This window comes from Styela clava, chromosome 9 (genome assembly GCF_964204865.1).
Source record: "Styela clava chromosome 9, kaStyClav1.hap1.2, whole genome shotgun sequence".
Taxonomy (NCBI): Eukaryota; Metazoa; Chordata; class Ascidiacea; order Stolidobranchia; family Styelidae; genus Styela; species Styela clava.
In genome coordinates, this window is record NC_135258.1 from 9,936,716 (window position 1) to 9,964,430 (window position 27,715).

At 33.5% G+C, this 27,715-nt stretch overlaps 1 protein-coding gene across 4 annotated transcripts; it reads right to left on the minus strand.

Moving 5' to 3' along the window:
- Positions 1-1,630: 1,630 nt before the first annotated feature.
- On the minus strand, positions 1,631-27,081 carry LOC120339993 (integrin alpha-11-like). 4 transcript variants are annotated; one of them, XM_078116375.1, is made up of 37 exons: positions 26,871-27,081; positions 25,296-25,474; positions 24,348-24,471; positions 23,888-23,997; positions 22,208-22,364; positions 21,450-21,500; positions 21,127-21,295; positions 20,345-20,407; positions 19,855-19,930; positions 19,608-19,702; positions 19,118-19,235; positions 18,614-18,778; positions 18,160-18,282; positions 17,933-18,053; positions 17,534-17,721; positions 17,255-17,316; positions 16,833-16,931; positions 16,513-16,576; positions 15,970-16,077; positions 15,607-15,761; positions 14,775-14,918; positions 14,313-14,415; positions 13,731-13,919; positions 12,922-13,116; positions 12,247-12,401; positions 10,464-10,585; positions 9,773-9,886; positions 9,036-9,180; positions 8,610-8,699; positions 7,864-8,042; positions 7,346-7,436; positions 6,379-6,504; positions 6,126-6,212; positions 5,322-5,450; positions 5,143-5,232; positions 4,398-4,541; positions 1,631-3,574 (listed from the first exon to the last, which is right to left on the minus strand). In XM_078116375.1, the coding sequence occupies exons 1-37, from the start codon at positions 27,047-27,049 to the stop codon at positions 3,476-3,478; spliced, it is 4,608 nt and encodes a 1,535-aa protein (XP_077972501.1). In that variant the 5' UTR covers positions 27,050-27,081; the 3' UTR covers positions 1,631-3,475. The 4 variants fall into 4 exon arrangements, with proteins under 4 accessions (XP_077972501.1, XP_039264178.2, XP_077972500.1 ...); XM_039408244.2 differs by having other exon boundaries at positions 1,632-3,574; positions 12,922-13,143; positions 15,970-16,068; XM_078116374.1 differs by having other exon boundaries at positions 1,632-3,574; positions 12,922-13,143.
- Between the last annotated feature and the right edge of the window lie 634 nt (positions 27,082-27,715).

A 27,715-nucleotide genomic window follows, 5' to 3' on the forward strand; every position in this document is an offset into this window, starting at 1 on the left:
CTAAATTGGTTTTTGTGCTTTTGGCGGTGCAAAATACACATCTGAAGTTTTTTAAAGCTCATTTGAGTTTACTATGACTAAGCGAAACAAATACTCCTTTTTATGGAATCTTAAACAAATTTAATAATTTCCAATGAATCTTTTACGATTTAAAAATTTTAGAATATTAAAATTCAATAATTTTGACAGACCTCTAATAATTAAATTTTTTTCAAATTTCCTCTGAGTCCTGAAAATATTGCTGTTTTATTCAATTCGATGACCATTTTTTGTGATCTATGGGATCAAAGGATTTCGTCGCGCTTGTCCGCCGACCTTCATGTCTGTATTCAGTTAAAGGCTATACCGTTACAGATGCGCGAGCTTTGTGTCCATATATTCTGGCATGTCCTTTTTGTTTACAAAGATGAGAATCATTTTGTTAGATAGTTAGTCAAATGGGGTCTTTGAAGCCTGTCCGCTGGTTTTCATGTCGGTATCCAGTTACGGTTTGCCGTTACCCTTGTGCCCATATATTTGAGCAATACTCTCTTGTTTAAACAGTTGGGACTCTTTCATTTAGATAGCGATGCTTTGAAAAATATATATATACCAGGACAAATCAAAACGATGTGTTTCACGAGTATATACATATATAACTGCCCTACTTGCACAAAAAACACATAAAATCCTCAATTTCTTCTACGCAAAATGAAGAGAAAAAAATTTCGTTAACACTAAAACATTTGAACTTCTGTTTGTGTAAGATTATACCCACGAGTTTCAGCATTCTAGCACGCTTAACACAAAAGTTGTGCTTTCTCTAAAATATGTTTTAAATGACCTGGATTCTGTTCTCGATAAATTTTATGTCAACAAAATACAAAAGTTAAATCACGAATTAAAGATTTTGAAATAGAAGAAGGGGTGTGTCAGTTCTTGAAAATCACCAATATTGACAATTTTATGTTTTTGTCAACTAACTTATTTTCATCTTCAAAACTATGCAATTTGGACTATATAGTTCACCAATCTTAGATTGCTGTATATAGAAATGGTGAATTTTAATCACTAGTACACAGTGGTACACAGTAATTGAAAGTCGTTCGTAAATTTTGCAATTCATTTCCTAGTCCAGGCGTCGCAAACATTTTTCACGTTTGGTTCAAAAATTTACCCATCATGTTTCTCGGCTAGCCGTTAGTATTTATAGCAATTACATATTATATAAACTGATTATTGTGGAAATACTGTTTGTTTTCACGAAACCGCATTAAATTCAAGATATGGGCACATAAGATTTATCGCGGTCTCATGCTCAAATACATGTAAGTTCGTGTGAAATATATATATATATATATTAATACCGTAAATATGATGACGTTTAGAATCGTTGACGCCCAAAACAAGCCCAAACCAAGATTTCGACGGTACGTTATTCTCGGCCAGCACCAGCCCAATGTGTATCGTGACCCGCACGCGCGCATGTGTGATTAATTGCATCATTAGTCAGGAATGGCAGATGCGAAATCCGGTTTTATTCTGCATAATTTACTGATTGTGCGAGTAATAAACAAAACAAATGCTTCACTTGAGTCCGGGTCTGAATATCTCATTTGCAGTCTTACTAAGAACATAGATAAAACATGATTACATGGATGAGATTTATTGATTTAGTGGGTTTTGCATTCAAAGATTGAAGTGATATATTGGAACCAATAGTTACTTTTTATTCCATGCACTCGTTATTGCAGCGATAAGGTTAGGTCTTGGTGATTATTTAAAACATTATTGGCGTTTCCAACAAGATTTCCATTGTTCACAGCTACTCATTAGAAACCAAAGAGAAATAAACTCATTGTACATAGTCTCGAACAATCACCGAAATATCAAAACACACTGAATCCATACGGACTCATGACGGTATGTAACGCGTTATACTAAATACCGGTTTGAAGAGAGACTAGTCAATATAAACATGGAAACGGCTAAGTAGTCGCAAGGACTACCTGAATGAAGTTCTTAAAACAATTGGGCACAAAAAAATCCCTTTCGTCCGACGTTGAATGGCTGACTCCTTGATCAGAAGGTTTCAAGATAACAGAATCCGTTATAATATTTGTGATTAAAACACGAGACAACACTTCGTCGGTAGAACAGGTTTAGCAGCCCGGTCCCCAATTCTATAATAATTTTCAATTCATTCTATCATATTTATAAACTACCAAGGTCCAAATTTGTCAAGATGCTGAAAGGAACATGATCACAGCACCATCCTAACTAGGTATATCCTATGAAGATAGCACAATACGGCTAAGGTTCGATAAGAGTAAATCTGAAAAAACCTAACTCTGAAACCATTAAAACTGAAATATGCCTGAATCCAATGATAAAAATACCCAACATTTTAACCGACTTATTTTAAATAATCACTATCAGCCACTGGGTCCCATTACCGTAAACTGCCAGGCACAATTTAGCACCACGCAAGATACAGTGATGATGTTAATTAATTCTACCATATTCAGTCAAGTTACATTTTAGTCAGAATAAAAAAAGAAACAATAGATGTTCAAATAACACATTATTATCAAAAATTTGATAATAATCATTATCCAAGTTAATTCAATAAAAAGTCAAGCTTAAAATTTTCAAATACTTTTTTCAATCAGATGAGAAAATTAAAGAGTTTAAATTAAACACGTGATTATATTTCACCCAAAACATAAATTCGTGTAAACATGTTTAGATATTCAAATTAGATACTCATTGACTCCTTTGTACTTCTTGTTTTGAAATCAAAAACGATTAGTAATTGAATTTAAACAACGTTTTAGTTTGTTTTTTAGTTTGAAACTGATTAATTTCGGATATTTCTGGTTTACTTATTTACCTCTGTCTTTTTTTAAATTTGGCACAGAGAGGAAATGATTTTTATCAAATATATACGAAAGAAATTTTTTACTCTTATTGCTATTAACGTGATAGAAAAAAAAATTCACAATGAACTTGTTAGGAAGGAAACAGAAATCGCTACTCATGACATTCCAGACTTCAAAACACATGGTGTTATAAATTGATCAATCAGATTTAAGAACATTTTCAACATTTGTCATATCCAGTGAGACATTTTTGAGCAGAAATACGAAACCATTTTAAAAGAATAAAAATTGTGTTGCACACGTGAATAAAAAGTAACTATGTCAGCAAACTTCTTGATTGGTCAAAAACCAAAATAAAAATGCAATTTATTTTGCAACAATAGTTCAATGTGAACCGATATATAGTTGAGCTGGTTAGCATTTTTAGACGCGAACTAGTCTCGAACATAGAATGGTCGCGAACTAAAATACACTCAATACATTGCCAAATGGATATCAATTTGTGCGTTCCACAACGTGGATAGATCTCTCAATCGATTTATTAGAAATTTTTTCTTTTCTTTTTAAACTCAAGCCGAACTCGAATTATCACCCAACTTTTGATTCTACGCGTGTTATTCTGGAGGATTCATCGGCTCGAGTTCTGTCATGTTTCGAAGATCTTCTTGAGCGTCTTTCTTCTTTTGTGCGTATCTGCTCTCGAAAAATCCAGCCTGTAGAGAATGAATTGAAATTTAAAATTTCGTTGCTTACAATATCACATATTATATCTCTAGTTTTGTAATTTGGATAAAAGACTTTCATGTTAAGCGTATAACTATGGTGAATATATATGCCAGGCTTCATTAGCGTAGTTGTTGGCACAAATCAACCATGTGCCACGGAAGGTCATACTTCTCGGACTCACTAACAACAGGTTCCGTGATTTCACAAAATATAGGCATATCACTACATAAGCTGCATTAACATGTCACGTTTTACAATTTACATAAATATAATGCATAACTGTCAAAGCGCCAAATCAAACGCTAGTTGTCAACTGCGGTCTTCCAACTCCCAATACCAAAAATAGGAACGGGTTCGCTGATAACCCGATATTTTAAGAACAGGCTCGCAAATTCCCGAATCCAACCACTGGTCGAATGTATTTTACTTTGAACTATGCATAATGAACATTTATTTTACTCTACGCAAACGTAATGCGTTAAACCTTGGGAGAATGTGGCCTCTGATAAAAAAATATTGACGATGAAACGCCATGCCACAGAAATGAAATGCCGTGGCCAGTGCAGCATGGGTGACGAATCTGGATGTAGCGTGGTTCTCGTGGTTTGGCGACAAAAATATGAATCATACAATCATTCTTTCTATTTAAACTTTAACACTTCCAAAATCATGGGTGTCTAAAGCCTGTTCATGTAACAATGAATGTTTCTCTCGCATTTCTCATAACTCTATTGACCCACGTTGCACATCGAAAGACTTGTGCCCCGCCTTTTATCAAAGATTCACCTTGTTATGAAACATATAACTCACCCATCTACAAATTAAAAGAATTATCAATAATAATAGAAGTCCGGCCAGGATACTGAGTATGTAAGCCCAGAATGGTATAGAAAAAAATGTCTTGACTTCGGTAACTGTATCTTGCACGCGCGGTGGGTAGATTATTGTCGCAATCTAAAATGAAATGTTTTGTAGTAGTAAAGTAGTAATATTGTAAAACAAAACGAGAATCTATAAATTTCTATAAATTTTTTTTATTTATATAGCAGTCGAAATCGCAAAATAAGAACTGCACTGAATTATTTCTAGAAGTGATGGGCGAATCGTTTTTAGCACATGGAGTATATAGATAATAAGAATAATCTAGATTTTAAATGAAATTTCAATGTCAATATGGATTAAATTTACTTAACATTCTTTTCTCCAAACGATTAATTGATCCTTGGCTACATAATTTCCGGCTTATCGAGGAAATTTTATGTTGAAAGTTTTTTCTCCAAGTCTCCTCGTTGTGGAATTCGTTTCCTATTCCTCTTTCCTGATATTACTAACTAGTACCAATACTATCTCGTATTAATCTCTAACTACTGGCAACTCTATTGCAGGTAGAAGCTCGCATATACAAGAAAAAGTATAAGTTTAATTGCGAAGGCTCGGGTTTTTCTATGAGATCTTTTTCAGTTTTAGAGGAGGACACTAGAGCTGATTTGAACAGATTTTTGTGTAATAAACACTGACTTATACGCGTCAGAAGGTAAAGTAAGATACAACTTACAGAACGTTCATATATTTGTTCTTTTGAAAACTTAAACCGGCTTTTGTGATCCATTGTTATGCTGAGTACTGTTGTTAATGAAAGTTGGTTCTGGCAATGAAAACAATAAAAAAATAAACAAGGCTGTGCGACATTAAAGACACATATCGGATCAGCTTATCAAAAAAAATTAAACTCACTTTCAAGTTTTTGAATTGTTTTAAATCAACAACTCCATCCATCGTCAGATATACTAATTTATTTGCCGGAATGTTGCCAATATGTATATCTATAGTTGGACATATTACCGCTGAACTTGATTTGCATGACTGAAACATTAGGATATTTTTTATAAGGTATTATTTAGCAATAAGATGCACACACGAACGCATTGTCGTTACTCCACTCTTTGCTATAGGGGGACACAGTTAGATGTATAAATAGTGTTGTCCCTAATGGGCATGTACACTCCATATAGATGAAATAAAATAAAGACAATTTTTGTAACTTGAGATAGATTTCTGTGTATGTCTTCCGGGCACAGTTCTACGATAGAATTTCAAGTATGAAAATATATCTCGCAATGATAGGATGACGAAAAGATGACGTAATCTAAAAAAGAGTCACGGAGTTCTGTGCGTTAACCACCTGGTGACCGACATAGGAGTAGGTATCTGGTTTAATGCTACTAATGCATATACATAAATATGTGAGTGGAAGGTTAACGGTTAAGAATAACAAGCGCTATAGAATCTGAGTTTGGCCATATTTTGGTGTCTGTTACGACGTGTTTGGGCGGAATCGGAGTCTTACGTTCAGAAATTCGGTTTCGAAAAATCAAAACGCTAGTAAAAACCATAGTTTTAAAGCGAGTTTGAAAATCCAATCCCTAACTTTCAAGCACCCGTGATTGGTATGCACACACACTGACGTTTAGTGCAAATTGTCATTGATCCATGTCATTGAATACCGGTTTTGAACACTGAAGGTAATGTAATACATACGTTATTTTGCGGGTTATTGCAAATTCCTGAATCGTTTCTTAGTAATAAAATATTACTTGTTGTCTGTGTCACGCACTGGACTTGTTTCTGTCAATAAAATAGATTTGTTATAACATGATTAGTATTATTAACCTAGTTTGAGCAGTTTCGGAAATATGGTTTTAGTATTTCACTATAACTTTACTTTACTTTACCACAGCTGGTACAGATGTTTTCTGATCAAATAATAGAATTAAACTAAAACGCTACTTACTTGGTCTTCACAAATTTTGTGATTGAGATATTTTGTAAAATATGGAAATCCATTCTGCGTTGCACAAGTTTCCCACTCAATCATTATCCTGACATTATGAAATGCAAATGCACCTGTATTCACAATCTAAAAAGTAGGAAAGTTGGTTTTTAATTCTAAATTAAATCTCTATCAATTTAATTGTCTTCAGTTATTTTTTTTTAAAGTGTGTATTTTTTCCTGACATAAAAATTAATTAACTCGTACTAAATAATATTACAAAGTCATAAATTGAAAACAAAATCAGTGGAACCGAGGAGAAGAAGGGTTTGTTTTAATAGAATTGCTGTTGTTGTCATAGCTGTGTTGTTGTCATAGCTTAAAATAACCCTAAAATTATTACCAAATAGAGATGGAAGTGTTCTCTTGACGGTTATTCAATATCCAACCGTCATATTTTAATTTAAATAAACAGAGTGCTAACAGCAAGTTGATATAGTCGGCACAAGATTGTCGAAGAAGGATAGGTCTCAAATTCGAGTTATTGATGTGTTAGTAGGGGCTGCGTGCGTTCCATAAGTATTTTTTTTTTCACTTGCGACTTTGTAAAACTGAGTTTGATGCTTTCGTGTGTTTGCATAATATTATTTGGATTCTTTGTTTCGTCATAACCTGAACAAAACAAAGCTTGGTGTCGATAACCCGTACTATTCCATGAGTTAGAAGTCTACCATTTCTTCAAGAGATCTTGTTAGATACCACTAAACTACAACGTAACTGAATAGTATTTTATTGATCCATTCCATTATTGGCTAGTAATAATAGAATATTTTACTCGACGAAAATGATGCTAACGGGTGCCAATGATTAATAAAAATTATTATTATGCAAATATTCAAATGAGGCTGGTTTAATCAATAATAGTTAATCTTAGCATCTGGAGATTTTAGATCATGGAAGAAATGAATATTTGAAAGATTATACGTACCGAATATACATGTTGAAAATTGGAAAAAATTCCATTTGACGAATTTGTAGAATTATAGATGAAACCTGATATTGATGGTGGATAACTTGCTCTGAAAATTATTAGTTGAGTTATTTGAAGTAAATTCAACACAAGAATGATCATGAAAGCAGTAGAGATATATTACATTCCCCAACAACCAAAAAAATGCCAGTTCACTCCCAATATCATTTTATACTTCTAGATTCTGTTTCTTACTTCTACGCAAAGAAATGTTAATGCTAAAGCTAATTGTGACTACTGAAACATAACTATATTCCTATTCATCACATGGATGCTTTCTTCTAAAATAACTTGCCATCTGTCTGGGAATTTATTGTATACTCTGTATTTAAATTTTATCTAAAAAATCTATCAGTCGAGAAGTTACAGAAACAAAATGTTGGATTGAAAAAAAAAATTAAGTTTCGAAAGCCTGTTAATTAATTAAGTTCTTTATTGAAAAATTGCTCATTCAATTATCAGTTTATTTTAAATACCCATTAAGATTGAAAGAAGATTTATATTTAATCGGTATTTTCAATTTCTTCACATTGTCATTGTTGTTGATGTCTTTACTAACTGTTGATGCGTTGATGGAAAAACTAATTGATTTTGTTGTTGTTGGTTGCACGCTAGGTGTCGCTAGAAATATGATCATCCCTCTGCAATTTTGGTTCTGTTGGGAAGAGTTGAACGGTTGATAAATAAAATAGTGAAGCAGAAACGCAAAATTATGATGAGACGAATTATGAACATTGAATAAAGATGATGCCGAACAAATTTATGGTATTTTTAATATTTTTATGAAACTATTTAAAAGGTAAAGGTAAAGGTAAGAAACTATTTAAAAGGTTTTTTAAGTAAGGATAGATTTTAATTTAAAATCGGCTTTATATATGCGATTAAGCTTTCGTGTACAGCCTGTTTTTGGAGGCTTGGGAGGAGTGGGAACATCCCAGGAAATTAATACGAGGAAATATATCTCTGAGGCCGGATATTTGCTACATTTGCGAAGAACACGATCTTTAGTGAATATGTTGTATACAGATTTCAGTATCTCAATTTTCTATTCTACATTAAAAAATTCTACAATCTACATTCTGCTTATTTTGGGTATGTATACAGCCTTAGACAACGGCGGTCTCTGTTACTTGCAATAACATGCTGTTGCTTATATTACTTTTGCTCTTTATTTTTATTTGTGGTAGGTTTAAAATATAGAATATATATTCTTGCAACTTACTGAGCTAATGAAAGTCTTCGACAATACAAAAAATAACTTGCTAAATGTTTCATTCATGTTAGATTCTTCCAAGTATTCAAAACATTGGGTCTGCAATAAAAACAAAACAACTTGGGTTATTCGATAAATTGATCATAAATGTTGATCATTATTGCATCACATAATACCACATTACGCTGATCTTTCTAAAACCTCATATTAATGAAACAACTAGGGTTGCCTAAGCTTTTAAAAAAATTTGCAAACTCAACAATTTAACATGGAATTTTGCTATATAATGCTGACAAGACACTTACAAATGACGGAAATGAACCACAGGGTTGGCTCATTGTCAATTTCAAAAGCAATCATTGGTTTGTATGATATTGCCCTGCATTTTGAATATACCATTGACGTAAAGAAATATACATGAACCTCCATACATACCTCCGTTATTGAACTGTATATAAAAGACGATGGATATTCCACTGTAACAATTACTGAGTGTGCATCTTCTGGACCTCTGTTTTCTAATTCCAATTTTAGTTTCAGCAATTTTATTATTGACAATTCGTACTCATTTATTTTTAATCTGTTAACATGAATTGTAGAAATATTAGTTGTATCTTCACGTATTAATTCGTTTTGTTTTTACAAATATCTGGTTACTGGTAACATTGTGGTTTCAGTAGTAATCTACCAAATTCGGTGATATTTTGCGTAAACGTTAGTGAGTTATATTTGAACAAAACATTGTATGCTTCAATGTTTTTGTTGAAGTTCTCCTCCATTTACATGGGCTCTGATCAACTAAAATCCTACTCAATTCTGCGTGGAGAAAGTTTTAGTATCATGTTAACTGTCACCATTTTGTTATGAAAGTTAACCTTAGGAATTTATCATCCAAAGAAGTATTTTAAATTATTTTTTTTCCCAGGTTTTAATTCAGGTACATCACTTCCCTTCATCTTACATCCTATAATAATTCTGCGAGACTTCGAAATTTCAATTTCACATCACTTTTTATTTACACCTCATCATTAGCAAGCTTTCAACATGGAAGATGAATGTTAACGTACATCCCAGTGCAAATATAGTGTAGTGGCCGTGAATGTAATTGTCGTACAACATGTAAAAATATATTCCATGTTTCATCTGTGTACTTATTATTATAATTTACTTACCCGTCTTCATCGACTGGGTCTGACTGTGCGATTGAAATATCTGCAACACATGAGGACGTGTCTTCGCAGTATGTTTTGAAGAATGCTGCAGCTGGTACTGTTTTTATCGCTGAACTGGAATTATTATGAATTTAGTTACCATCGATATTCTGGAATCTAGATTATATGGTTTTATAGTGAACTGAAAAGTCACACCCAGAGCAACGGTTTGAATGGATATTGCGGATAGGTGGGTCTAGTGAGTGCAATGGCCCAGTATGGGGTAATCCCAAAGTAAGTGCACCAAGATGGCGCACAACCTGAATATAGTATGGGTACCAGGTTGAGGTTCAGGTTGTGCGTCATCTTGGTGCACATAGTTCCGGAGCACCCAGTCTAGTAGTTGAAGAGTATGACTATGTTAGTATAGCGTGTTAAAAATCTCGGACTCAAATTTCATGCAAACACTTTCATTTAGAGTGCAATAAATTAAGTCAAATGAATTGGAGTGGAAGGACTACATATATCACGCCTTTGGAATTAGTCGATTGGTGTGATTATAAAACATACCGGTACACGGACTTCCTGAAGTATGCGCATGGTGCATGAATCTGGTTATGCATCTTGGTGCCCATACTTCAGGAGCACCACAGGAACACCACTTATTACCACCACCACTCACATGAAAATTATGTAAATGCTAGATACTTACAAATCTAAAACCGGCGTTAGTTTGCTTCCATGGTATATATCATCAGTTTCGTTGAATTTGAATTCATCCATGTCAAATTGCAGTTCAAAAGTTAGGTTTGTCATCATGTCTCTGATATGTTCCTATTAAGTTAAAAACAGTAATTCAATTATTGCACGATAATAACTTAACTATGACTGTGAAAATCAGTAAAAATAGAAGAAGATGAAAAGGTGTATTTCAGAAGAGTACGTGCGTCTAGCATAAAACACGGCCGTTCAGCTAATAGTTCATAATAAAAAAAAATTGATGATATCGAGTGTGGCAATCTCGTTTCTGTCATAAATATATATATACATATGTTAAAAAACCTGTTTTATTGTTATGTTTGTCTTGTGTAAAATTGTATTATTACGATTGTGCATTCAACATATTTATATATTCGATGTTGAATATACAGGCTTGTCCATGGAAAACGTCCCATAGGACGGGATGGGACAGCACACCTTTGTATTTCCCACGGGACACGTGGGACACGAAAATCGTATGATTTTCGAGGAAAATATGGTAAAACATTTTGTTATGTATTTTGTGTCCATATATTTGAGCATAGCTGTCTTGTTAGTTATAAAGAGCAAAATATATTCAGCCTTAACAATATACTTTGTGAAGGGGCTGATGGACACATGTATATATAATAGGTATAGATATGAAGTTAACAAAGTCCGTAAATTTTGTTTTTTTTGCATGTCTCTTCGTGCATGTAGTCCTATTTAGTAGACGCTGAACCTAAATTTACAAATTTTTATTGAATTTTATTCCAATGGGAATCCCATGGTATGGGATGGGGATGAGACAGAAAAATATCGTCACGCTAATAACCGAATTGCGTCATTTTTAGCAGTTTTGAAGAAAAACGTAAAAAACTTCCTAATGATATTGTTATGCCATTGAGAGTCAATAATTTGCCATAGTTCAATTTTTTGATCGTAGCCGGATTTAAGTTAATTTGTATGACGCAGTTAAGTGACGTCATAATGGCGCACTGTGACTTAGGCAGAAATGTGTCTATGACTTGGGGACATACGCAATTTTGCAACTTTACTATATGCACCAGTCCTGAAGACTAAACATTCCAAAAACGAATGTAATTCTCAGTATCTACAATGTATAATCCCCAAAATAGCTAATCAGTTTCAATTACAATATTTTTTATGTTTAAAAATATATAGTTGATCAATATAACACGTTCTGCACACCCACCGAAATAAGACTAAGATTAAATATAAAGAATAAAACAGCAATGCACCCATTCTAAAAGCCAACCAAGATGAACTGGACTCGGACAGTGAATATCACAAGTGCACGCCTTCCTATACTGTAGTATAAATTCAAATTAATACGCGCTAAGCTAGAATCCGAGATGCAAAAACTCAAAATTGCTTCGCAGAGGTTATTTTGCCCTTGTGGCGTCACAATAGTCCCGCGGTAACAATAATAATTCCTTATGACGAAACAATTGCACAAATGTGCATGTCATACTAACTCTCTATTTTTATGGGTTTCGGAATTCTAAAAATAAAATCTGAGTTAACAGACAGGTGCGCAGCATTACATAAATACCTATTTCATAAAAATCTCAAAATCGCCAAAAATGACTTACGCAATTCGGTTATTAGCGTGACGATATGTCCCATGGACAAGCATGTGGATATAGTATAAACTGTTTTCGATATCAACATTTTAAACAATTCAGAAGAAAATAAAGTTCAGTTTATACTTTCCGTATTTAAAAAATAAATACCTTCAAGTACATTGAATGATTCACACAGTTTTTCAAATTAGCCTTCCATAAAGTGATAGAGCCTTGCTTCAGGTTGGGATTGTCTTCTTCTTTGCCATAAAATCCTACTCTAGAGTTAGCCACATTGACATCGGGTGATATAGAATAATGGATTCCTAAAACAAAGAAACGACCTCCATTATCTACGCATTGGCAAAGCACAGAAGCTTAACAAACTTTTGATTCTGCCTTTTTCCTGCTTTTGTCTTGCGATCAATGTTAAAAAATAGCTATTCATTCAGGGCGGGGGAAAAGAGAAGCATAACAGATGGCTCTCAAATGGCGCGAGTCCACAAACAACATACAAACTGTTATTAATAATAAAAACTCCTTCAAATACATATAAACATGTATATTGGTCTCAAATGGTTCACGATTTACGTTAGTGTAATTCTATGTGTCCCGCGGGATAATCTGTTATACGGTATGATGAAAGTTTTCCCATAAATTACAAAAAAAAGATTTGTTTCGTATTTAAGTCTCGTATGAAACCTGGAACATATTTTTCTACCATTGTCCTAAAGACATCCAAGTTTCACAAAAGTGACATGTATAACAAATAAATAACAAACTTTAAATAATGGAATGGCAGAATGGTATTTAACATTGTTTTAATTAAATAAACGCCGTTCTTACCGATTCCAGGGGGTACTGAAAGTCCATGAAACGAGAAGCAAACCGTACATGCAATACAGGCAGAATTGCTGTATTTATCAATCGTTGTATTTTGTCTCCAACAGTTATCATTTTTTCTGTCTATCATAGGGGTTGTGATAGCAAATGTTGAATCAATTTTAACAACTGGCCGTGTCTTTAGTATGACGATTTCATCTGAACCAGGACTTCCAACTAATATATCTGCAATATTGAAAGAAACATGAATAATTCATATTTAATTGTAATCAATTTGTACATTGATTAAATAAATCAATGAATATGTTAATAATTCCTATTTGTGGCTATTATTTGTAATAATTTGCATAATAAATATTTAAAGTAATTATTTTCTGTTATTATAATTTGCATTTCTATTACTCCAGTAAGAGCCGTTCGACCTAACCACTTTATCATGACATTTTCTCTTGGATTGAGATCCCGTGCCCCCAACTCACCCAGGAAGCAATTTGGGTAATTCAATTTTATATTAATCGGATATATAAACGTTTCATGTATATTTCAATTAATTAGAAAATGGCACTTAGAAAATTTCAGCTTAACGTGAACCAAAAATGAATTAGAATTTATTTTGAATCATGACATAAAGGGAAGAGTAATTAAAATCGTTCATCATCTCTGGTATTGTGTAATATATGTTATACAGAAATCGACCAAATTTAAAACTCCGGTGCGCGTTTTAGTTCTGAATTTATTACTTTCACGCACACGTTTGTAACCAAACTAATAAAAGAGTTTTATGCACAACCATTTCAAAGTGTCTAGCTAACCCGGGTAGCCATTTTCATCAACGTCAACGCCTCCAGCAACACTTTGACCAAACAAACCGAAACCTGGTTTATTTTTGAAAGAAGATGCACTGATCCTTTGAGTGTATTTACTATCAATACCATACTTTGTCCCACTGAATAAATATACGGCTCCATATCCTTCCTCATACGTTGCAGATATTACAATATCTGAGAAATATCATTGACATTTTTATTTAGGAGCAAACGCAAATTCTCATATTCGAAATTTTTGTGTAAACTTGATATGTTTATGAAAATTTCTAATTGTACCAAATAAAATTAAAGTTATATCCATTCTGCTTTGGATATATATATTTTTAAATATAAATCTAAATACAACCTTTTTGAGATTTGGAGACGCGAACCCATGGAATTTGCGAATATAAACAACTGGTTGTCTACTGTTCGCGAAACGTAGAATATTGTTTTTAGTTTTGGTGTATATGATGCACAGAACAATACAGAATATGACTATTTTGCACTATCATTTTATCTGTATTACGATTAAATAAGTCAAAGAAACGCCCCAAATATTGCGATAATTTTAAATTTCGGGACTACCTGGAAACATATCCAATGTAATGTCTCCAACAGAAGTAATAACGATTCCAAATCGTGAGAATGGAAGATTTGATCCTCCAAGTATGTAATCTGGCTTCAAGGACTAAAATGTAGATTAAAAATTAAAACCTTTAAACATACTTCAGATTCATTCATGTTTTGATATCACGTCATTCAGTTTCATTGAGAAATGACGTAAATCAAAGATATTCGACTCCTCTTGTGTTTTTACAGTAATGGTGTGCTGAATTACTTACTCCTAGTATATTTTGTTAAATTTGTGATCTACTATAATAAATGTTTGAGTTTAAGTTAATTTGAATGAAAAACAAAACAGTAACCCTATCCTAAGTCACCGAATGTAGAAGTTCATCAAATGATACCTTATCATTTTAAAGTTAGACAATAAGCTAATTTTGTCTAAAGAATGCAGCATTCCAAATTATTTAAACAACATATCACCATATTTTTAGCTCCCATGTAAACATAAACCCTGCCTTCGTCAGAAGTTTGATCAGTGTATAATGGAGCGCCAACTAGAAGATCGTCGTATCCATCATTATTCAGATCTACAGCACAGAGTGTGGCACCAAAATATTCGCCAAGCTGTTATTAAAGCGTAAACTACGTCAATGGTGGATTTTAAAATACGTATTATATACATGTGAATATATTACGGGAAAACCAAAGTCGATGACACAGATAATGGTAAGGAATGACTGTTCTTTGGCATGTTACTATTTCCAAATTAGTGATTGGAACTGGTAAACAGTTAAAGATTGATTTTAGATGCATAGATATATATGATCACGAAAGTTGCCTGCAAACGAGAGAAGTTTTGTAATTCTCTCACACGTGATCATAGCTTCAAAATTTGAATCTGTAAACCCATATAGTTCGATGTTGAACGCATAGAGGAGCCTTGTGTGCGTGTGCAACAAGGACGAAATGAATACAGTTTAGGTGCACAGAAATAATATTATTCGAAAACAAGCAACAAGTGAAATCCTAGCATGAAAACATGATACAAGCGGCGGAGGTACGACTGAATATTCACGATAGGCCTACAAGGCGCAGGAAGGCGATGACAATATCTCAATGCTAGACGGCATAGAATACAAACGATAAGCTGTAGAGTTGATTTCCAAGTAAGCACGAGATGGACGAACGTATGCTGACAAAATCGCAAGACACCAAAAGGCATATCAGTAGAAAAATATAGACTTATCGTATTCGAAAACGTATACAAAAAATTAAGACGATACGAATGGTATGGGAATTTAAAAATGGGGACCTGTTCTCCTTGTAAAACTTGATCCTTTGTAATATGTCGAGGATGATCAGATTTATATATTACAACAACACCAGTTCTTGCATAACGAGGTGCGCTTGCTGCGATATACCTTCCTTGTGAAGTACCGTAAAAGTTACCCGATGTTACCGCATATCCTGACAAGAAATATTCAATATCAATCCCATTGAGTAATTTTTATGTATCAAAATAAATCAAAGATTCACATAACAAAATTTTTGAATTAAGCTAATATTCAGAAAATGTAAATTCATAAAATTGCTTATCAACGACTGAACCAACAATTTATTTAGTTTTCACGAATGAATGAAAAGTTATTAAGATTGGCGTAAACAGGTTTCATACCGAAATAGGAGTCATCCATGCTTCCACCTAAAACTTCCTCCAGTTCCTCTCTAGTTGGTATTGAAAATCCGCTAGATGTTTTCAATTTTTCTGATTCTTCTATAGGAATTTTTTTTCAAATTACCAAAAAATATCAAAAGTTGTTTTCTAGTTGTAAAAATTAGTAATATTCTTTTGGCATTTTATTATTTAAAGTTAGTCTGTCAGTAGGTCATTTTTAACCATATCAAAAATAGGCTACACTTTGTACGAACAATAAATAGAAAATAAATACAAAATACTTTAAAAACAATATTTTGTATACAATAAGATACAATTGATATTTTTTTGGAAGAGAGATATGAATATATATTTAGATTCTAAAACATGTTACAGTGTTATCTTCACTACCTTATTTGAGTAATATTATTAACAAACAATTACAGAAATTAAACCAGCATTCATCTTTAAAACTTTATCTAGGGCCTAGTTTCTAGGCATATTCGACTTTTATTTTACATTACGTAGAAATTACCGAAAGAACTCGTTCTTAATTTTCAATACCTGAATTATTCGTCAAATTTGACGGTATGTTTTTCTTCGACCACATATTTGAAGTTGTTGCATTCTGAAACAGATATAATATCCATTACTCACTATCAGCGATTTGTGGTCAACATAACACATTTTACAATCATTGTCATTTGGTAGGTTATGCCTGAATAAGATCTTAACTCAAAATAATCAAGTCTGGACTCCTTAGGCATACATGGTTAATTTTTTAGAACCATGCTCGTACAGGGAGGATCTAGTACATGTTCCATCATTTTTCTTACAAATCATATGGCCATCTGGGCGACGAATTTATGTTGCAATGTACTTACAAGTTGAAGATCTTCTATGTCTTCGCCTTTCAATTCTTCATGTTTGATAACGTTTCCTGCCCTGTTATAACATCCAGGTGATCCCATAACAAGAAAGTCCTGTAAGTGTATATATTCAAATCATTTCATGAAAAGTTCGGCAATATAATTTCGATTGCTATTAAAATATTTAAAACTTTCGACATTTTGTCGCATTTAATATAGGTAATTCTATTAAATTTCTTCAGAAGTGACAAACAGAGTTTGATTTCAACAATTATACCTCAGGATGTTGACAGCGAGATGGTTCATTTTGTTATTTTAAAGGTGAAGCTATTTTTGGTTGCGGCAACAAGTCCAATTTATATATATATATATAAACTATAACCAGTAGACTAATGTAGTACTAATTTATTCACTGGCAACAAAACTTCGAAAATTACCTTGTTGCGATGCAATGAAAATCCCATTTGACAATTTTGCATAGAATCTGACCCTTTCGAACCTTGGTTGACAACAAAAATACATTAATTTGCTAACTAGAATTACACAGTTTATTTGTCATGTTTTATACTAAAATGATCGCTTTCTACCGAAGTAATGAAAAAAAAATTAAATCAATCTAACACCACATGCTTTTTCGTCGAGGAGTTCACGAAAGACTCATTATAGGAGGATAAAGTGAAATAAACGAATTTTTGTATAAGCAAAATTCATTATACCTTCTAAATTTGAATAAGAAACGCTTTGTCTTAAAGTATCCCGTACTTGCTCCAATTGTGAGAAGTCCTTGACCGGAAAAAAGTTTTGTGAAGTCCCACTGATGCTTATAAGTTCTGAAGCATTGAATTTTGCGACCCCAACTGCTAGAATAGTTGCATTTCCGGAGCGTGTTATGTTGACTTGAGTGCTGAATTTAAGACATGTACAATATATATTAGTTCTATTTTCTGTGAAATAGTTTTATTTAATAGTACTGGCACACCAAATATTCTGGTTAACTTAACTGGTGTAAAGAAATAATGCAGCTATTAGTTATACTGGGTGTCCGGTTCCTGGTATCGTATGTGAACTAATGTATAAAATAATATTTTTTTCGTACAAGAAACGAACAAACTAACATCAATTGAGATTTGTCTTCGACAGAAGTTTCTCCGTCAGTCAGTAAAATAACCATTTTCTTCGCGTCGGGTCTGGCGGACGGTCCCCATAAAAGTTCGTTCGCAAATTTGAACGCAAGTCCTTGAAAATAACAGAGTATAATTGTTTGAAAACTGAAAATAGGTCCAAATATTAAACTATTCAGGTCACCGTTTGTCTTGTATTGTTTAACTTTATAATTGTTTACCTGTATATGTTTTCCCAGCCTCATACGGTAGTTTCCGCAAACCTTCCAGCATTTTCCATCTTTTTTCTGTCCCGCTATTTCCGTATTTTTCAAATCCTAGTTCGAATGTAGCACTCGTATACTCTGTAAAAAATTGTACAGTTTTAGGATAAAAGTCAATCAATATATTATTACCACTGCCAAATTTTAACACTGGGTACAGTCTAAGAGCACCAGGTTCGCTGGAAATATTTGCAGAGAACCAATACCTAATCCGCCGAGAAAGCGGAATATAACAAAATTTGACTCATTTCAAATGAATTAGTCCTGTAGTTCAAGGAAAAGGCTGTTTTCCACAACAGCAACAAGACTACTGACAACAACAACTATGTAACCAAACGATCCATAAGTCCACTTCGGGAATAAAAAGTGAGAATAAGTCTTGCTCTGCAAAATAATAACAAAAACATATCACCTTCACTGCTGTAGATCACAATACCAATGTCTTGATCATTTGGACCAATGGTAAAACCTCTTACGATATTTCTCAGCCAACGTTTTACTTTTTGAAAATTACATTGATTGACACTGCCAGATTGATCAATAAGAAGGACAATGTCGATTTTACCTCGGATGCATCCTAAAAGAAACAATACAAGCTGGAACACAAATTTGCCTCATCCTTGTTGCCATTTGAAGATGGTTTGAAAAAAAAATCATGTGCTGTGGGCAATCTATTAGGAATACAGAACGGAGCAAGAAAAGCGTGGTGTTCAAGTTATTATTGAAAAACAGCTTTTTACCTATATATAATGTCCGTAAAAAAAAAAAAATTTACACTATTTATATTACACAAGGATTGATTTATTCCTGTTTTGTTTATTTCTATTTAGACACCAACGTTGTTGATCTGGTTCATTTTAGAAAACCTTTACATGATTGGAAGCAAACCTAATAACAAAAAATTATTATTGTTTACCTGTTGATCCAGGATTTTTTATAGCTCTAGGTTGCGAAGTATTACTAGTAATCTCGTAACATATTCCAGTAGCTTCTTTTGAATAACCGCAGTTTTGTTGCCAAAGTGAGCCGCACGCCTGGAAAAATATTGAAAATAAAACAATACACGGAAATATCAAGCAAGTTGACTGATTTGCATCAATACTTGTATAATAACAGAGTCTGTGTGTGATATAAATTCAGAAGAACGCCTATTGTTGGATATCAATATTCATTAAAATAAACAACTGAATCTGATGAGTCAACTCGTAAGTTGTATTGATGTAGTCAATTCCACGCAACAACCACAAAACTAGCTCACAGCTGTTTCAATTGTAATTAACTTTTACATCTAGTTATGCTTGTGAATTAGCTTTTAAACTTTCATAAAAGTTATGTTCAGGTTTTTATCAAATTTCTGTCGAAAATGCCTACAAGTAGCAATTTAGGCGTTACTTGATATTGCTCACCGTAAGGGTTTTATTGTTCTCATCGTGAAGTTGTATATTCATACTCATTCCGATAGACTGCTCACCTTCAAGTACATCAACATCAACAGGTTCGTCTGAATTTTTGATTTTGAAACGTAAGTTAGAAAGTTTAGAAAGAAAGTGCGTTCAAGCCGACAATTAAAGCGTTATATGTAGATTTAATCCTAACCAAGTTGGGTAGTGAATACAATTAAGAAACTATTTGAAGTGAAAAATATAAATATACCTTCGCATGCAGAATTTGCCACCGTTATGTCCGATAGAACAATATCAGCTGCGGCTGAGCAAACCTTTGGACATCTCTGTAAGCACATATAATATTAATACAAACCAGAAAATATTTTTGTGTTTTACTGCAAATGACAGCTTTTCTAAAATAAATAAATCGGTAATGCTGGATATGATTGTATAGTCTCTGTTTACCGTTAATATCGTTTTCAGTACATGATTCCAATTCACACGAATCGCATTTGCGAAATATATTGCAAAAGTTAACTTAAAAGTGTTGTTATTATTGTATATATATGATTCAAAAGAAACAACGTCATAAGTTGATAGAAAATACTCAATCGAATATCATTAGGATGCTAAATATCAGTTATCAACAAAAGCTTGATCTGGTTCAAACAACTATAGAATCTATCGAGTAATGTTGAAAGTTTATTCTTCACCCATCCAATTTTGTTTGTTATGATAATGCAGGAAAATGTACTCACCCTGGGATCTGATTTACAGTTTGGTTTGACCAGTTGGTTTACAACCGAAGCCTTAAAAATAATCTGAAAATATGTGGACGCATTACCAAAATTTCAATAAACATTACTTTTTGTAGCAAGTGGAATTTTTATGTTAAATTTGATATCATAGGCGGGATGAAATATTACCAAAAAAGTACATAATGCTAGGAAAAACAATGGATTATCATTAATAAATCCAGAACAGAATATAGAATAGCAAGGGCATCATCGTTTTTCAAAATCGAGCGGGATTGGGCATATACGAGTAGGCTTGCACATGACTTTATTAGCAGAGTATTAATGAAACAATCCATAAAAATATGTTAGTGCATAAATTATATTTTTTTGTGAAGTGGAAATAAAATGAAATTCCACATGTTTGTTTTTAGGCAATATGAAACTGCTTTGGGATCAACAAATTAAATCTATATTTGATTACACTATATATAAGTATGGCCTTGTTTATATTGGCCAAGCCGAGATGCAACGGCAACATAGCAAATTGATTCCAAGTCTGTGAAATGGGTAAATAAGGAATTATTCAAAAATACCAATAATGGTTTTAAATCCGTAATATACTCATAAATACCCAAAAATACTGACAGCAAAACTTGAAGTCAAGTAACCATCAGGATGTTTAATTCATTTTCAAATAAGAGCGTTCAAGTAATCTGCGATTTTATTTTTTATATTCTGATCACACACACGCTAAAATACTACGAGGTGATGACTATTGTAAAGTTAAGGAATTAACAGCTTACTTCGAATGGTTCATCGATTTCATGTCCCATATTTATTTCTGTAAAATTCCAATATTTGCTCGCAATATCTTTTGGTCCTCGGTAGTCAAACAACTTTTTTATTTTTCCTGAGTTTTTATATTTCATCATCACTTGCAACGATCTCGTAGGTTTTTTTGATGCCACGGGTCTGAAAATAAAAACATAATACTAAGTGAGTATATACTAACTGAGTGTATACTGAGAGAGTACACAAGGAATCACAAAATTCCGTTTTTAACAAAGTTGATATTGAAATATAATGTTTGAAATGACTTTTAAAAACAACTTTTTTAAATATTTACCGTGGTTTTCCAGTGTACCAAGTTTCGTTTTGTATTGCTTCGTCGTTATCACTGTATATAATAAAAAAAGCATCTAATGGCGTCAAAGTGTGAATAAGAGTTTTGCTATGACTTTTTCACACAACAAAATTCATAATGGTGTCGAGATCGTGTCACTTGGTAATTTTGTATATATAGGAGAATTTGGAAATGGCAACACAACATTCTTTTTTTTCAAACTTTGACTTAATATTTTGGATAATTTGCAAATATAATTGCCGGTATCTTTGGGTCACCCTTGATCATCGTGTAGCATAACGAGGATGATCCAAAGATATCAGCATAATTTTACTTTATCTACATCGCTTCACGTAAAAACTGATTAAATGCTGTGATTTTGAAATCTACATTTCAACATTTTCCTACATTATACCAAAAAATGCTTTCAGATCGGGATTCATAATTGGTGTAATAGTTGATGTCCGCCACAGAGGTATAAATTTGAAAAGTGTGAAAAATCGAGAGTATGATAAGTAAAACGGAAATTTAAAAAAAAAATGGTAATTTGGGTAAAATTTTCACCAAAACTCAACGGAATGTTCTATTGTTTAAATGTAGCGGGAATTGGATTTTAAAGAAAGACTTAAAATATCTCACAAATATGTGTTTGTTTCATATTAAAATATTCGTCGAATATTAATTAAAAATAATCTTAATAATAACTTAAAATAAAATAACTTAACGAAGCTTTTTTCTCACTTCGTCATGTTGCTACTCACTTATAGTCAAGAATTGAAAAGGCGTTGAAACAAAACCGTAAACATTGGGTTATTCCTGCTTTCGCTGCAATTGGTTGAGACTTCAGTTCAGATATTGCTACTTTTCTGCGGCCAGACGCAATTAGGGCAGCATCCGAGTTGAATGCTAACATACCCTCTGAAGAAAAATCACGTGAGAAATTGTTCAATTTGCATTATTGATTGTGACATAATAATTACGACTCTATCAAGTATTTGGTAAAATCAGATGCGTTCTTCAGTTATATCCTAAAGCTGGGAGGACGTCGGAATACGTCGAAAAGCCCTCAAAGCTGGGAGACGTCGGAATACTTGAGAAATTTGTAATTTTAAATACAGTGATATCTAGGTAGTCGAAAATAATTCGTTCAGGATTGATGTTTGATAACCGATTTGTTCGAGTATCGAAACTTTTTTGCTATAAGAAACAATGGTAATTATTTTTATTCGTTCTCACGCATTCCAAAATACCAGAAATATTAACAAAACGTGTACCTAAACAACACTAATTATTACTTATCGATTTTAATCGGTAAGTATGTTGATAGGTATTTGTCTGTCTGTCTGTCTGTCTGTTTGTTTGTCTGTCTGTCTGTCTGTCTGTTTGTCTGTCTGTTAGATGCACGCGATATCTCACGAAAGCGAGGTTGAATCTGCTCCAAATTGTGCATGTGCATTCATCATCAGGAGCCTATTGATTTTCGATGAATATATGTCGTATAATTAGCGAGTTATTAATTAATTAGTGATAGGACACACGGTGTCACTATGGAGTAAGAGCGCTGTTTTGGGATCCCCTAACCTTCGATCGATAAGTCTTCGGTCTCCGACCGATATTCTCGTTTAATGTTTACATAATAAAGATTAACCATAGTAAAGTAAAAAAAATAAAAAAAATTGTATTAGTTACTGTGCGTTTGATCGAATTTTTGTGGGCTATGTAAGATTCGTTTTTTTTTGTGCACGTTGACGTCAAGTTGTGGCCGTTTCGCTTTTGCGTTTGTCGTGAAGATTGCCGTACCGGTCGTCTACTGTGACATATTGCATACCCGTACTACTCCGCATAGCTTTCGTGTCCATATATTTGAGCACCGCTCTCTTGTTGAATGGACAAAAGGCAGCCTGAATGCGCGGTTCGGGTGACGTCATCTTATCCGGCGCGCTGGAATGTTCGATCACCGCAGCGTTTGCAACTAAAATTTTTGAACTACCGAAATGTTCGAGTATCGAGTCGTTTGACTACCAAAGTTATCAATGTGCAGGAAAACAAACAGATGACTATTGACTGCATCATTGTTGCGCCACAATCCCCGTTTACAATATGAAAATGGATCGTGTGTATAGGAAGCCATTGCCACTGTGTGATTTGGGGGAAAACACCAGATTCTAACTACTGCAGATTGCGCTTGCCACGTTAGCGGTGACGGGGGTTTTCTATAGAAGATCCTATATGAAATTAGCACCAAATAATTTAACTTTAACTGAAATCCAGGATGGTGCGGGAAGTATTTATAAAATAGAAAGTTGCTCAACAATGCTACCTGTATTACCAATTAGGCTTTCACAAATCCACATAACCGACTACTGGGTATTGAGTGTGCAAAAATAAGACAAACAAACAAAGTCAAAAAATTATGTTCACTCGATAAAAATATTACTCACCGTGGACAGTATAGTCTGGTGGACCAGTTAATCTGACCCCTACATTAATATCTTCATGACAATACTTCTGTTTGTTTGGTATGTTGTACTTCAGATAATTGACGTTTTTCCTTAAATAGGTATGAAAGTGAAAAATTGAACATTTGATTAATAATGAATCTCATATTGCAATCTTCATATTGCAACTACACACATTTGATAATTGCATATAACATGAATGTTCTGTGCATCAGTGTTGGTTCTTGAACAGCGAATAAGGTCGAGACACTGTGTTTAGGATTGGGTAGGGCAGTGCTTGTCAATCTATTTGAAAGTGGTACACCTTTTTATCCCAATTCAAAATCTGGTACACCCCACCCATTCCACATTTTTAATCGACCAGAAACACAATGTTTAGAAGATATACGTGCCTATACCGCAACAACAGTTCTTTTCGAAGCGATAAATTGAAATAACCAACCTTCTGTACTGTTTTCTTAGTAACCATAAATTCGGTGTATCGCTTGAATATCCACATGTCGAAACATTGAATGCGCATTTTTCGAGAGCATATTCAGGTAGGAGAGGATCACTTGTAATGTCATCTACATGAATTGGAAATAAACGTACATAAAGATTAGTTAGTATTACCAGGTGTATGATTAGATAACCATCTTATTGTTAAGTCGAATTTGAGATCTGAGGAATTGGCATTTAATTTATACAATTTGCAGAAGTTAGTGTTATTACAGGGTGCCGCCAAAAAATAAAAACAATAACAAATAAATAAATAAAACAGGACCAATACATTCGTTAATTACTGCTGCTGAAGAATGTAATAAATTTTGTTTTTAATTCAACTTCTGTTTATGTATGATAGTTTCAATATTCTCCAACACGCTGGAGGCCATTTTAGAACTTATACTAGAGAAAATGAACTTTTGTACGAAGTGTCCTAGATATCTGGAACTTTTGGTACGATCACAATTATTTTTTTTTCTATTTTCATAGAAGTAATTAAGAAATTCATGAATTCTGTCTATATTGAATCCTCATAATAGGATAGCAAACAGGCAATGTATAGTTAAAAAGATTATATTAGTCTATTTATTATCTGTTATTTGTCAGATGTTCCAATATTTTAAATTAATAATGGTCCAATTCCTAAGATATTACAGTTCTAAAAAATGTGATTGCTTCAGAAGAGCCGGCTGTAATTTGCCTCACTTTTTAGGACATGAGCCCGAGCTGGGCGCAAAGATCAAAGTGTGAAATAAAGATTCAAAGATGAAGTAATTTATTAAAGTCGATAGTCTTAACCTTCAATAACGGCTAAAATTGTTTATTTGAACGTTTATTTTATGTTTTATCAACTTTATCTCAGCCACAAACTTCTGACCAATATACGACTAATCTCATCTATATCAACCTTGTTTGCTAGATTGGTTTTTCGATTCAATATTTTCCTGGTTGAAATCTAGTTTTTCGCAGTTTTGCTGCAGGCTGCCATTGAATGACTTAGATAAACTACAACTGAAGATGGCTCCTGCTTTTGCAGACGAGTTGGTGATTTCATCTTCTTCATATTTTGGCGATCCGCTCCAAATTCTGCAAGTAATAAATAAACATAGTGACAAATACATTCCCTCCAATGCAAATGCTGATATATTTGAAATTTATTGAAGAAATGCCCATAAAGCTTGAGCTTCGAGGGTGGAGTAAAATTTTATGTTTGTCATATTAGTGCGAATTGTGCAAATCTTAAATGTAAGACTTCAGGTTCGTTTTTCAATAAAATTTCTATGCCAAAAATTTATTTTCAAGAAAATTTATCTTTGTGCAATTCAAGGCTTGTCCATGGGACATATTTGACTGTCCCATTCCCATCCCATAGCAATTATGCCTGTCCCATCCCATCCCGTGGGTAGTTGTCATCCCAGCATGGACAAGCCTGTGGAATTCCCTTTTATCAATATCCTTTTATTGATAATGTTAAATTGAATTGTATTCTGCAAACTGTATATACTGAATATCTTTTGATACGCTAGTGGTCGCTTTCCAATTTCCCATCAATACTTTTTATATTTCTAGTTGAGAGCTCATGGTCGCACTTTAGGGAAACTTATAAACAAAGCAGAGGTCATACCAAAGCAAATGCGCTAATTATTGTACAGTTAGAATCATGAATTCAATTAATGTGATGTTATAATATGATGCTCTGTTTATTAGAAGTTCAGTATAAGACTACATTTATATACCAAATATTATACATAGACTCCAATTATATCCGTTTTTGGCATGAAATTATTCTGGTAATTTACATTTCATATTTGCAGACAAGTGGCATCTCATTTGTATTCCATCACAATTCCACTGTGGTAAGCAATCATGACACCCTCTCAGCGTCATGGCGATCACGTGGAACATCGTTGAGCATGTCATAACAACGGAAGGGGTGGGCCGGTGCTCGTAGCGTATTATCAATCTAGTTATATTCTGACTCATGAAATATAAAAATCAAACGTTTATTTTAAACCAAACCGCAAAACTTTTCAAAACTAATACTCGGGAATAAATCCGCATATCGGCACCACGCTCTGGCCAATGTCAAATTAGTAAACCGTTTGTAACAATGACACCTTTTGAAAAAGGATTAGCAAATTTACAATAACATATCCTTCCAAACGCTCGTGAAAAGTTAAAAGCTATTGTATTTACCTATATGTTGTATAAAACTTTGATAATTAGTTTTGGAATTCGTAGATACGTTGTTTTCCACGACTTACGCACTGCGCGTTTTTCACACTTACTTATCAATTTCTAGTTTCTAGCCGAGCCAATTGCGCGTCAAACTTGGTATATACACTGTGAAATGCGATACAAGTATCAGATTTTGATACTGTTTCCTGATGGTGCCTGTGTTGATATTTTGCAATGCAAACGACTGTGCTACTATGTCTTTGAAGCTACCAGCTTTTTAGAATAGCGTTACGGATACACTTACGTCACGTTCCCATTCACACGGGCTGCTGCTATTGAATATCCAAAATATGAATTTTTCTTAGGACTTCCCAGTACTTCGTAGGATGTTGTGTCAACATTATACGGTTTGCCGGGTGATATATTGAAGAAAACGATTATAGTGAATAAGATACATCCATTTAACAATTCCCAAGCCAACATCACATTTTATATTAGATTCCTATGTTTTAAGAATACCTGTTAAATAAATGCTTGTAAACATTGAATTTTGCTCTGACGATTTATTTTAAAATACCCCGAAGAAGTTTCGCCAATTGTACTCAACTATTACCAAATTATTTAGTATGTACACAATTACAGATTTCATTCGTGTGTCGTTGAGTCAGATTTTGATGGTATCACGCAAACACAAAGGGGTATTCCGGGTATCCGTTCAACAATTATTATCATTTTACTGTTCGAATCTGAACCCAACTTGGACCCACGAATGCAATTCCGAGCCGGCTTTTAAAATAGGCTTTTAGAAATCTTGAATTAAGTCCAATATTCGAAAAATTGAATAATTTATTAGTGTTATCTTTGTGATGTATTCTTTTTAGATTCTAATTGTTAAGCCCAGCTCTGTTCAAATTCAGTCGGATCCCAAACCAATCAGCCAGACTCAAACCAGTGCACTATATGCAATAAGGTGGTAGGTACAAATTATGCAGGCCTTTAATGAACATCAGAAGAAACATGTGGCAGCTATTTTCATAAATTGCGCTATAATATTGCACCACAACTATCGTACCTGCAGCCAAATCACTCATTTTGTCGTACAATAACATTACACCTTTTGTTTGACCATCTTAAATTTAGAGTCTAGAA